This window comes from Haliotis rubra, unplaced genomic scaffold (assembly GCF_003918875.1).
Source record: "Haliotis rubra isolate DU_JTF1 unplaced genomic scaffold, ASM391887v1 Scf175, whole genome shotgun sequence".
Taxonomy (NCBI): Eukaryota; Metazoa; Mollusca; class Gastropoda; order Lepetellida; family Haliotidae; genus Haliotis; species Haliotis rubra.
In genome coordinates this window covers 272,121-285,077 of record NW_025765725.1, presented here as the reverse complement: position 1 = coordinate 285,077, position 12,957 = coordinate 272,121, and the positions used below count along the sequence as shown (strand labels likewise).

Genomic DNA, 12,957 nt, shown 5'->3' with positions numbered 1-12,957 from the left:
GGGGTGTCGTACCTGGAAGTAGACATTTGTTATTACAGTAAAAATCCTTTGATGTTCGGCCGAGGTAGATACATGTTGTTTTAAAGGATTAATGAGATGGGTGACACTAAAACTTGAACTGGTGAGTGAACTCGGAGTTCACTAATTAGTGATATGAACTCACTAGTTCTAACTATAAACATAGTTGCTGATATGAACTCACTAGTTAAATGACAAATAACACAATTATGATTATTTGATTGATATCAACTCACAAATTAACTATAGAATTTAGATTGATTGATATAAACTCACACTGGGTATATATCATGGTAATTCCACCAAGAATCTATCACTGTCAAAATGGCAAACCAGCAGTTAGACTATAAGTTTCTCCCGACTTCACGTGGTGGACGTTATCTAGTTGTTGAAGGCTTTGTGTTTCGATTGAATCGAAGACGCAACGATGCTTCATGGGCATCTTGGAGATGCCAGGAGAAGACATGTGCTGCGACTGTCTCTACTGTGAACGACATCATCACCAAGCATCCCAGCCCACATAACCATGGACCTGTCCATAATGAGATAAAGGTATGTTGTGCGTAAATGTATCTATAAATTATAATATTGAAATGGTATAAAGCTCTGCTACATTTGTTCATTATTTGCACAATTTTAGACAAATGTGCTCGAAAAGCACTTCATTAGATTTATGCAGCCATAACATTACATTAATTTTGGTTATATCTTATTTACAGGTCAGAGAGACACTGGACAGGATGAAGATGGTGGCCAAGTCATCTCTGGGTCCGATACCGACGCTGTACAACGAGGTTCTGGCCTCAGTGAGCGATGGTCCTTGGACGGAAGAGAACAGGTCGTTCATCGCAGAAATGCCGACGTACGACACCGTCAAGAACAGACTGTACCAGGCCCGAAGATCCACCTTCCCACCCATCCCATCTTCCCGACGAGAAATCGTGATCCCAGACGAGTTCAAAACAACCAACGCTGGCGAGCCCTTTGTCATCATCAACGATGGCGACGACGATAAGATCCTTGGCATGACGACAACGGTGAACATGCAACATCTTTGTGCTGCCGAAGTTGTGTATGGTGACGGAACCTTTTATGTCTCACCATCACTCTTCCTGCAGCTGTACACTCTCCATGCTATGGTTGGTGGTCAGATGTTTCCGCTGGTCTTCTTCTTGCTGCCAGACAAGGCGACTGTTACTTACGACCGCGCCTTCCGTCTCCTGAAGGAAGCAGTGGAAGCAAGAGGACTTCAGATGTCACCTCAACACATCCAGGTAAATTGATTTACATAACTCTTAATAAATGATAGTCAGTATTCATGTAGTTATTCATTATTATTAATTATATAATAATTTATTCAATTAACTTATCATTATTTGTAAAACATGGTAAACGTATTCATTATTTCCACATTTTAATCATTCCAGATGGACTTCGAAACTGCAGCGAAGAATGCCGTCTCCGTCAACTTCCCGACGACGCTGTGGAGGGGGTGTCTATTCCACTACACACAGTGTGTGTGGAAGAAGACACAAGGGTTGGCCTTCAGGGCGACTACAACCACGACGAAGACATCACCCGCTTCGTAAGGCGTGCTGCTGTACTGCCTTTGGTGCCCGTGACAGATGTAAGTATTGCATTGCATTGCGCCTGAATTGGAATCGGATTTTATTATTATAAATCATATATTACTATGCTTAAACTATGTCATTCATTTTGTGTACTTCGCGGCTGATGATCAATAATCACAAATTATGTATTCATAAAATAATCTTGTGCTTCCAGGTAGACGACGTGTGGCTGAACGCACTTGCAGACATGCCTGACGACCCTCGCTGCCTCCGTCTCGCCGACTACGTGACCACCCAGTGGGTGGAAGGACATATACCCCAGACAGCGTGGAACCACTACCAGAACACCGGTCCAAGAACCAATAACCACCTGGAAGGTTGGCATGGTCGCCTTAAGAAAATTATTTCTAAGGCTCACCCCAATGTCTTCGAGATGTTGTCTTTCCTCAGGAAAGAGCAGAAACTGAACGAAATCAAGCTTGTTCAGTACGCTGCTGGGAGGAAACCGCCACCAAAAAGGAGGAAGTACATCCATGTCAACTCAAGACTAGAGACTCTGAAGCAAGAACTCCGAGATGGTGCCATGAGTGTCATGGTTTATCTGAGGGATGTAATTGAAGGTTATCCCAAGCAGCATGTTTATATACACATAGTATCATTGGTGGTTTGTATCAACAGTCACAACTTGTTGTTTCCACAGTAATTAAAGTCAGCTCGTACAGATTATCCCACTATTTATATTTGTGGTGGGAGATCACATAGATGTGTTATCTGAGGGATGTAATTGAAGGTTATCCCAAGCAACATGTTTATATAAACATAGTACCAATGATGCTTTGTATCAACAGTCCCAACCTGTTGATTCCACAGTATTTAGAGTCAGCTCGTACAGATTATCCCACTATTTATGTTTGTGGTGGGAGATCACAAAAATGTGTTAGCTGAATGATCCTGACTTAGGTTATATTCTAAGATATGCTATGGGTACCATTAACATCGTAACTTGTATATTATAGCTCACGGTATTTACAGATAACATGCATTGTTCTTTCTGTTCTACAAAAAGATAGAATGAGAAATCAATTTAAACCGAAAAGCAACATTACAAGTTAATTTTCTATTAATCAAATGATTTCATAAATGTCAAACCTGAAGTGAAATCAGAGCTTGGTTCATCAATGCGAAATTTCTTCGACAGGGGCTCAATTGCAAGATCCCCGCTCAGATGTCTGCTTCTTGTCCAACGACTCACATGCTTGTCACAATGTGGACAGAACACCAGATCTGGAACCTGAAACATTACAAAATTTGTTAAATGTGGTCGGCAAATTATGAAATGATTCAAATTAATACACATTACAGAAAGTAGAATTTTCTCCTTGTATTCACAAGAACTTTTCTACCACACAGATACACATATTACACACAGGGCTTATTTGATCATTTGATTTACTTGTCTTCATGTCTAAAATTAATATGCCTGAGCATTATTTACAATACAGTGTAACCCGAATAAGTAAAACTCCAATAGACCATGGCAAAAGTTGCTACTTATCCGTATTGCCACTTATCCATTCAAGAAAGTTGTATCACATTTCCAAGTAAAGTAAATAGACATCGTATCCCCATTGTATCACGACAATCTGACCCCTTCACCTGGACCATTCAATCATTTATCTGCAGATCAAAATAAAATAAAATAAAATATAGATATATACAAATTTGATTCATTTTTTAACAACACTCATCATTAAAAAACATATACAAGTACATGTAATATCACATGTTATGATTTCACAAATTTGAACAGCATCACACTGTCGTTTCACTATAGGGTTACACTAATAGTTTCACAAGGAAAATGAGTCAACTCAAAGAACCTTGAACCTTGAACGAACGAAATACGATGTTTTAACGACCTTTATACATGTCTGCTTGGTTTTCAAGTTCTTTTCTCCTTTGCTAGCATAGGGAATCCTGTCAACACTGTTGTTCCATCAGATTGTGACAACCATACTCGTCAATTTTGTAATCAATGGTGGCACTCTGTTTGAACTTGCCCCTCTACTCAGATCCACTATATCCAGTGTATGGCAGACTTGACACCGATTAGGATTAATTATGACAATAAACAACATACAGGAAGAGACTAATTAGTCGACTCGTTAACAACGAAGTGGTTGATGCCAGGTGATACATGGTAATTACTGCTGAGTGTATCCACAAGGACTGGTCCGAGTATTGCCACATTTCTGTTGTAAAATGTCCGAAGGGATTGTTGAGAAAGGTTTACTAAACAGAATTGCTACTTATTCGTTTTTACTTATCCAACATGAAATATTGATAAATAATGAAGGTTATTGAGAAAAGGTTTACTTAACCAGGGTTGCCATTCATCAGTAGTTTACTTATCGGGGTTTCAATGTATATAAAGTAATATGTAAATATCATATCCTGAATTATAACATTTGAAAGATATGCAAAACAAAAGATAGTATCGATGCACACCTCCTCTTTGTTTAGGTCAATCAAGGATGGGGCACTTGCTTTATCTGAAATGAAATAATAAAACAATGATAAACATATGCAAGAATAACATTTTGAAAGGTGAATTGACTCAGCATATAGAGGTACATTGGTCAAACTTTCTATTTACCTATGAACTGATGCTGTTGTTGTCGAACCAAGATGCTGAGTGTGTATAAAGAACTGATCCTTTCGGGACACCAAATCACTATACTGTTAGAATTTTTATTTATATAACACATATGACTACTCATACTGTGATCATTAATGTCTTCAGAAATAATGTACAACTTACCATTGTTAGTAAGCCATCTCTTGTGATTGTATGCTGTTTTACGGGAGACATATTGATTACAGTGCTCACAGTAAACTTTATCCACCCTGAAAAGGAAATTGAAAGTTGAATTACTAAACCGTTGTGGTATATCTAACATTGAAAAAACAAACACTCATGAAAATATGTATTTTTCATAATAATTATCATAATAATTGAGTTACATTTTATCTAAATAGATATAGATGAATGGTATTCTACGATGAATACTACTGTAGTAATGCCGAACCTTAAACGTAAAAAAATCATTTAATGTTTGCTTTGGAATATGAAAAAGAGTATTTGGGATGGTAACAATAATGTCATTTAAACAATTGTCATCCCGGTACTTACATGATGGGATTTCTCAATAACCAGAATATCAAAGAGTGTCAGTGTCAGGTCAATTGAGTGTCGGGATTCGTTTGTCGGCTTCCTTGGGCTTGTCTCGTCTTAAGGGGCTCCTATTATCAAAATTAAATAGCTGTAAAAACAATGGGAACTTACCTGATCATGTGTTGACAGACAAAACCATGTGTTGACAGACGAAACCGGAAATAATGAGTCGGTGGGCACGCGAACTCTTGAGATTTCATCAAAACAACGATTTATGTGCCAAAGTGGTCATTTTCAACCTTTGTCTTGAAATCACAACCAAATTGGGTCTAGATAATGTTTTCATACCTGCCAATCGAAAAAGGATTACGTATTTGTTATTAACCACAATGCCCCTATTCCCGTTCGTAACCCTCAAATTTGCCGCCATTTTGTCTCTTGATCTCAGGAGTTGTTTTGAAAGTAGCCCTAATCTGTGGCGCCCGTTTATACGATATGCTATATAAGAAACCCAACACACTGCAATATTCACTGCCCCATAAAAATCACAATTACATCACACAACCCCCCCACAACAATAAACACCACCACCAAAAAGCAGACTGGCCCAAATTCACTACACTTTGCAAACAATTAGACACAAACAACATCTACAGCCAAGACATAAACACATTCAACAACAACTACACAAACGCCATTATAAACATCACAAAAAAATGCATTCCCGCCATTCGGCCCAACCCAGCACTAAAAACAGTCTCCTGGTAGAGTACAGACATCATAAATGCCAGAAAGGCAAAGAAAAAAGGCCCTTAATCAATCAAAAAGGGACCGTTCAAAATTACATTTGGCAAAAAAACTACGAAATAATACTAAACAACTTATAAAGGCAGCAAAAAATCCAACATTGGAGAAACTTTTTGTTCAAGCCTTAGGCTAAACAAAGCTAACACTCGACAAATGTGGAACAAATTTAAAGCCATAAAGGGCATTTCCAAAAAACCCATTTCAACTAACCTCCCAGACCTCCCCACAAACAAAGATAAGGCTAACGCTATTGCTGCCCATTTCTCGACCACTAGTAGCTCCACCAACTACCCACCACAATTCCAAAATATAATGAAACTATCATTAACAATAGGCTAAAACACCAAATCTTAAATAAAAATCTTATAAAAGAGGACCAGAGTGGTTTCACTCCTAATCGACAAACTTTAGATCACATTTTACATCTGGAACAGGACAAAATCCACCTGGACAAAATCCACCCGGACAAAATCCACCCCAAAATTGCAACCTAGGACAAAATCCACCCGGACAAAATCCACCCTAAGAAAAAGAAAATAATGACATGTTTAGTCACAGAAATGAATTTTATTCATATGAGTCATTCATAATCGAGAACAAAAAAAACCCAAAATACATATGTAAGCTCATTTTTGCATATAATATATATCTATGACAATTGCACATTTCACATTTATTAATCATTCATGCATCAATACATATATAAATATGACAACAGCATATATTTTCACACATTCAGACATATCTATGACTAAACATCTTGCCAAATTTCAAGAACGCAAACAACGGCCGACGCCGTGGAGAAAGTCCTCGAGTGTCTTTTCCGTCGCTGCGTAGGTCTTGCACAGACCTTCAAGGCGTTCTTGGAGACGTTTGGTGGTTGCTCTGGTTCTTTTCTTAAGGGAAGAACCCGGTTTGGTGTCTCTCGGGATGTGCTGGCCTTCTGCTTCATCTCTGGCCGCAACTTGAGGGCCACGGTAGCGCTGGGGTCTGGGGTGTGGCAGTGGTGGGTTGTCAGTACTTTATTCTTCACTTCCATGTCTGTGGTCACTGAACCCTTGCAAGACAGCGGTTTCCGTTGGGAACACTCCCACCTAATTGTTGACTTGCTCTCTTTCTTCTCAAACTCATTAAAAAGTATGTTCTATCAAAACAGGAGTAAAAGGGTTCCAATCCGGCTTGCAAAAACATCTTAATTCTTTAAGGGGATTACGTAATGATCAAAGTGTGAGACTACTTAATGATACATGAAAGAGGATTAAGTAGTGATCAAAATGTGACAAATGGAGAAACCTTTAATGTTTGAAACAACATCTAGGAACAACAGCCAATTAGGAAAACGAAAATGCTATCAAAACGATGCTTGCAATGCTTGAGCATTTTTATTTGTTAAGAAGAGGTGGATTTTGTCCGGGGTGGCAATTTTGGGGTGGATTTTGTCCGGGTGGATTTTGTCCGGTCACCCAAGACATCAGAGTAGCCCAAGCACAAAAACAATACACAATGGCCATTTTTATAGATTTCAGTAAAGCATTCGACATGGTTTGGCATAACGGCCTCCTACAAAAACTTAAAAAACATGCCATACGCGGTCGAATTCTAAATTTCAGTCACTCTTTCCTAAACGACAGACAAATAACAATCAAATCTTACAACACCATTTCGGATCCCTACCCCATAGAAAATGGCACCCCCAGGGGAGTATACTATCCCTAACTTTATTCAACTTTATGATTAACGACATATTTCCAGGAAAAATGGCCTGAAATCTCAACTGCCAAATTTGCCGACGACATTTCAATTTGGACTTCATCCACTTCTGTAAAACAGGCATCTACCAAAATACAAAAAATGCTAAATTTCATTCAAAATTGGGCCCTCAAATGGGGGTTCGATATAAATGTAAAAAAAACCGTGGGCATTCTATTCAAAACTAAAAGAATGCAAAATTATACACCCAATCTACACTTAAATAATCAAAACATTGAGTTAAAAAATGAAGCCAAATTCCTAGGAGTAACTTTTGACCACCATATGACATGGACATCCCACATTCATAACTTGGTCAACTCATGTCAAAAAGATTTAAACTTAATGCGAGCCATCAGCGGCACAAACTGGGGTGCCGACAAACACACACTCATCAACATATACAAAACTCTTATACTGTCGAGAATGGACTACGCCGCTCCGGTTCTCCACAACCTATCCCCCTGTAACCTCCAAAAACTAAACTCAGTCCAATATAAGGCCCTCAAACTAGCCACAGGCACGAGGAATGGTACCTCCCTTAATACACTGCTCCTTATTACAGGCACCTCTTCAATCACCCACAGAATCAACCAAACCACACTCACCTACTGGGCTGGGGCCCAACACAACCCCATCTTCAAACTAATGACAAACAAATACAACATAAAAAAATCAACACTTAAAAAATTCAAACTAAAACCAAGTATAGCTCCATGCCTTACCCACCTCACCAGTCTGCTACATGCCCAACAGTTAAACACCATGCCTCACACACCTCCCATTACAAGCTACATCCACGACAAACCCCCACCACCCACAGACACCACTTTAGCCTCCACACTACAAAACCTGCCAAACAACACTGATATACACACCAAATTAAATATTATAAACAACCATATTCAAACAAACTACCCTGCATACACCCACATCTACACAGATGCATCCATAAACAAAAAAACAATAAAACAGGCATAGGTATACATGTAGATCAAAACCCCCCACTAACAACAAACCTGCACTACTCAAACTACACCACTATTAACACCGCCGAACTAACTGCAATCCTCTCAGCACTACACCTACTACCATCAATTCAACAAACAAACTTTCTCATACTCTCCGACTCTCTCAGCTCTATCAAACAAATACAAAATATGCACTCAAAATCACGCCCTGACATAATGCATAATATTATAATACATACAGACTCACTCAAACGCTTAAACAAAAACATAACATTCATATGGATACCCAGCCACACCAACATTCCAGGAAATAACACTGCAGACACAGCCGTGAAGCTAGCAACCACACACAACTCACCTAGCATCAATTTCCACACATCCAAAACAGAACTCAAACAACTTATTAAAACAAATATATCCAAATTAAACTTCCAGCACAACATAAATACTAATAAATCAACATGGGTTAAAAACATCATCAAAACACCTATCAGCAAACTCCCTACATTCTCCAATATAAAAAACATTGACATTTGCATAAACCGACTAATCACAGGCATCACAAATCTCAATTATACACTCTATAAACAAAACAGACACCCAGATGGACTCTGCTCCCACTGCAACACACCAGAAGACATTAACCATATATTCACACAATGCCACCTACAACAAACAAACATCACACAACTACACAGCAGTATACCATCTAAATACCACAATAATATACACTTACTTCTTAATCCCCTCAACCCGCCCACTCTCTTCCACGCCATAGCCACCTTCCTACAAAACTCCAACCTAATCCATAAAATTTAGAACCTCCCAAACAAATCTCCATTACACTACCTCTCTATAGCTTATATATTTAGACTAGGCTTCAAAACCTCATTTATCCATACTATTACTCTATTACCAATATAAGCCTACCTATTTAGACCTGGGAATCAATTTCACTTATCCAGAGCGCTTTATTTCTGCTATGAGGTCCGCGCCCTCTCTCAGCCAATCAGTAGACACTAAATTGTAAACAAACTAGCACAACCTCTCCAGTGCAAGGTCACGGCCTCTCAACCCAGCCAGCTCACCCACAGCCTTTCAACTCACAGCCACGGCCTTTGCCTCACTGCCCCCCCCTATTTAACCCCTATTTCTTTCTTTCTCAAGCCCCTTATTTAAATCATGCAGCCTACCTGCATCATTTTATATGCCCCATTATACTCATCCCCCAAATATGCCCCATATTTACATCTTATTTTTAGTTCAACTCTATCTCTCATTTATTAACAATCACTGCGTTTTTTTTCCTCATTTCTTTCCCTTTTATAACTTCGGTCTTTATTTTATTTTTATCTTATTTATAAACGTTTCTATTCTAAATTACTCTAGGTTAAAGCCCCTACATTTACATTGTTTTGGGCATGGTGTATTATTCCTTATTACCAACTATTCATATTTACTGTTAAAACCCACCTGCCCCGTCGGCGAAATTGGCACCCGCCAGAAGCCGACGTAAAATCATTAAACTCGTCATCGCATTATTCACTCTTTTTTTACATCATTGACATTCGTTTTTCGCTTCGCTTGGAGCTGGACGTACAAGGTACGCCTGGACCCGATCGCCGCCATTCATCAAATCATTGACATTGATCTAACCAAATCAACCCTCCTCCTCGTCAAATCACAGACATCAACCTACAGCACAGCCACCCGACACCCCCACCCCACCGGCCGCCGTACCGTGGCCACCCAAGCCAACACAAGCCAAGCCGCAAGTGTTTGCCATATTGACTCTTGTAAATAGACTATCAATCAAACCAAAGACAATCTATCGCATTTTTTCTCTCACAGTTTGTTTTCATCCTTCTCAATTGTATATATGCTCTTTTGTAATTTGTTTGTATCTTATTTATATATAGTGTACATACTCTCCACCCTCCCACCCACCCAAACAAATCAACCCTCTCCCCTCCTCCCCCACCCAAGGCATCATGGCCTCCCACTCATGTCCTCTCTTTTCTCCACCCCAACTAAAGAATTTCCACAGCTCAAATCCCCACAACAAATTGACCCAATCCCTATAAACTTTGGTCTTGACCTTGAAGCCATACTACCCGATCTACCAACCCCCACTACCACCGAAGTCAAATCCACTGAATCAGCAAAAAGACCACATATCTCACCTACTGAAACCAATAAATCCAACAAATAACAATGTGCCCAAGATACACCCCCCAATCCCAACCCATCAAACACATTCTCCTTGCTTTCGCCACCAACACACACACCCCTCTAAACCACACATACTCCATCAATAAATTCGCACTAGGCCTCAAACAACAACAAATCCAATACAAATACATAAACAGTTGCGGACGGGGCTTCAAAATTACATTTCCTGACAAACAAACACTCACTAACACCCTCAATCACTCACTTATAGACGGGAAACAAATAAGTTGGCAAGTTCCACGGTGGCAAACATCAATACAAGGGGTAATTCACATCGACGCCAGGGATTCTGAAATTGACATCCAACACTACATAGACAAAGCCAATACCATTCCAACTCAACCTAAAATCACTCAGTTCCGCACAATCAACAACAGACAACCCACTACTTACAATACCAATACCCAAACAACCTTTCTTACCTTCAACACCACCACACATCACCTTCGGAGTACTAACATACAAAGCACACCCAATGAGAAAAAACCCACAACAATGCAAATACTGCTTCTCCTACACACACACAACCAACACTTGCAAATCACCCATGTTATGCCCAAAATGCGGGTCGGACACTCACACAATTGACGAATGTACATGGCAAAAATACTGCATCAACTGTGACATAACCGGACACACCCCAACACAAAATACATGCCCAATCAAACAAAAAACACATACTAAATCTCAATAAACACATAAAACACACCGACCTGCCAAAACCAGCACGCACCCTTCTAGCTTACCATTCTCTCCTCTCAGTCTCATCATCTACCCCATCTGCTAACACCTCAATCCTCAGCCCCCAACCCCCTCCCAAACCATCCAAACCATGCCACACCCAAACCACTTCCAAACCCACTCACCCACCAAAACTACCCCCTCCCCCACCCAAACCCGCCCCAAACCACCCAAACCTAAACAACCACTCCTACCCACACCCACCACACCTCACCCTCAAAAACCTCGCCCCAACACAGCTCCACCACCTCCCAAACCCGCTAACCAACCCCACCCCCAAATACCACTCTTCCCAAACCCCTCATTCCCCAAGCCATCAAACCTCAGCCCCCAACAACCACAAAACACACTGCCCCCCCCACACAAAGCAACCCTAGACTCACTCTCACTCCACAAAGACTCAATGAAAACCTTAACAAGCTTATATAATTCATATCAGCAGCCATACTCCTCAAATACCCCACAGCTAAAAAACTACACACTCTTGCCCACAAAAATAAACTTTATCACAAAAGTCTAGCCAGCCTCCTCATCGCCATCAAAAACTTCTCATAAAACCAAACCGACCTCTAAGCTACCCTAGCCTCCAACTGCTCATTCTAAATTATGCCCCAACCCATGGTCTTTCTTAATCTATTACTCAAAATTACTGCAACCATGGCTTTATTACAGTGGAATTGCAATGGACTCCGAGCCAACGGGCATGAGCTTAAGGCACTCATTGCCCAAAACAAAATTTCCCCCCAACTAATCGCTTTGCCAGAAACCAGACCATCACCCAAAATTGCCTTCAAAATACCAGGCTATATTTTCATTCGGAAGGATAGACCTCGGCCAGTAAAGCCTGGGCATCTTCATATCAGAGAAATTAAACTATACCACATTCGAAATCCCCATCCAAGATCTAGAAGTCCTGGCAATAAAAACAAAACTTAATAATACAGAATTTACCATTATAAATGTATATAGAAGACCCACACATAAAATCACTATTAACGATTTAGAAATACTCTCCAAATTCATAAGCCCATATACCATTATCCTCGGAGACTTCAACGCACATCGCCCACTGTGGGGCACAAGACCTTTAACCGATATTAATGGAACTCGACTATCCGACTGGCTAGATAAACATAAACTATCCTCACTTAACGACAATCACTCCACAAGATACCCACTCTCCCGCCTACAATCACCTACAGCTATAGACATCACATTCACCACACCTAAACTAACACAATCTTGTACATGGGAGGTCCACGATGATACATGGGGCAGTGATCACTGCCCCATAAAAATCACAATTACATCACACACACACCTCCACAACAATAAACACCACCACCAATACACAATCACCCCCCGCTGAACTTAAATTCAACCAGAAAAAAGCAGACTGGCCCAAATTCACCACACTTTGCAAACAATTAGACACAAACAACATCTACAGCCAAGACATAGACTCATTCAACAACAACTACACAAACGCCATCATAAACATCACAAGAAAAAGCATCCCTACTATTCGGACCAACACCGCACTAAAAACAGTCCTCTTGTGGAGCACAGATATCATAAATGCCAGAAAGGCAAAGAAAAAGGCCCTTAATCAATCAAAAAGGGACCGCTCAAAATTATATTGGGCAAAAAAACTACGAAATAATACTAAATAACTTATTAAGGCTGCAAAAAT

At 40.0% G+C, this 12,957-nt stretch overlaps 2 protein-coding genes across 2 annotated transcripts; both read left to right on the top strand.

Moving 5' to 3' along the window:
* Nucleotides 1-342: 342 nt before the first annotated feature.
* On the top strand, nt 343-1,405 carry LOC124272958. Its single transcript, XM_046708200.1, has 2 exons — nt 343-570; nt 738-1,405. Exons 1-2 carry the CDS (start codon nt 343-345, stop codon nt 1,299-1,301), a joined length of 792 nt encoding a protein of 263 aa, XP_046564156.1. The 3' UTR covers nt 1,302-1,405.
* Nucleotides 1,406-1,559: 154 nt separating this feature from the next.
* Nucleotides 1,560-4,398, top strand: LOC124272957. Its single transcript, XM_046708199.1, has 3 exons — nt 1,560-1,645; nt 1,804-2,199; nt 4,393-4,398. The coding sequence occupies exons 2-3, from the start codon at nt 1,837-1,839 to the stop codon at nt 4,396-4,398; spliced, it is 369 nt and encodes a 122-aa protein (XP_046564155.1). The 5' UTR covers nt 1,560-1,645; nt 1,804-1,836.
* The last annotated feature ends 8,559 nt before the right edge of the window (nt 4,399-12,957 follow it).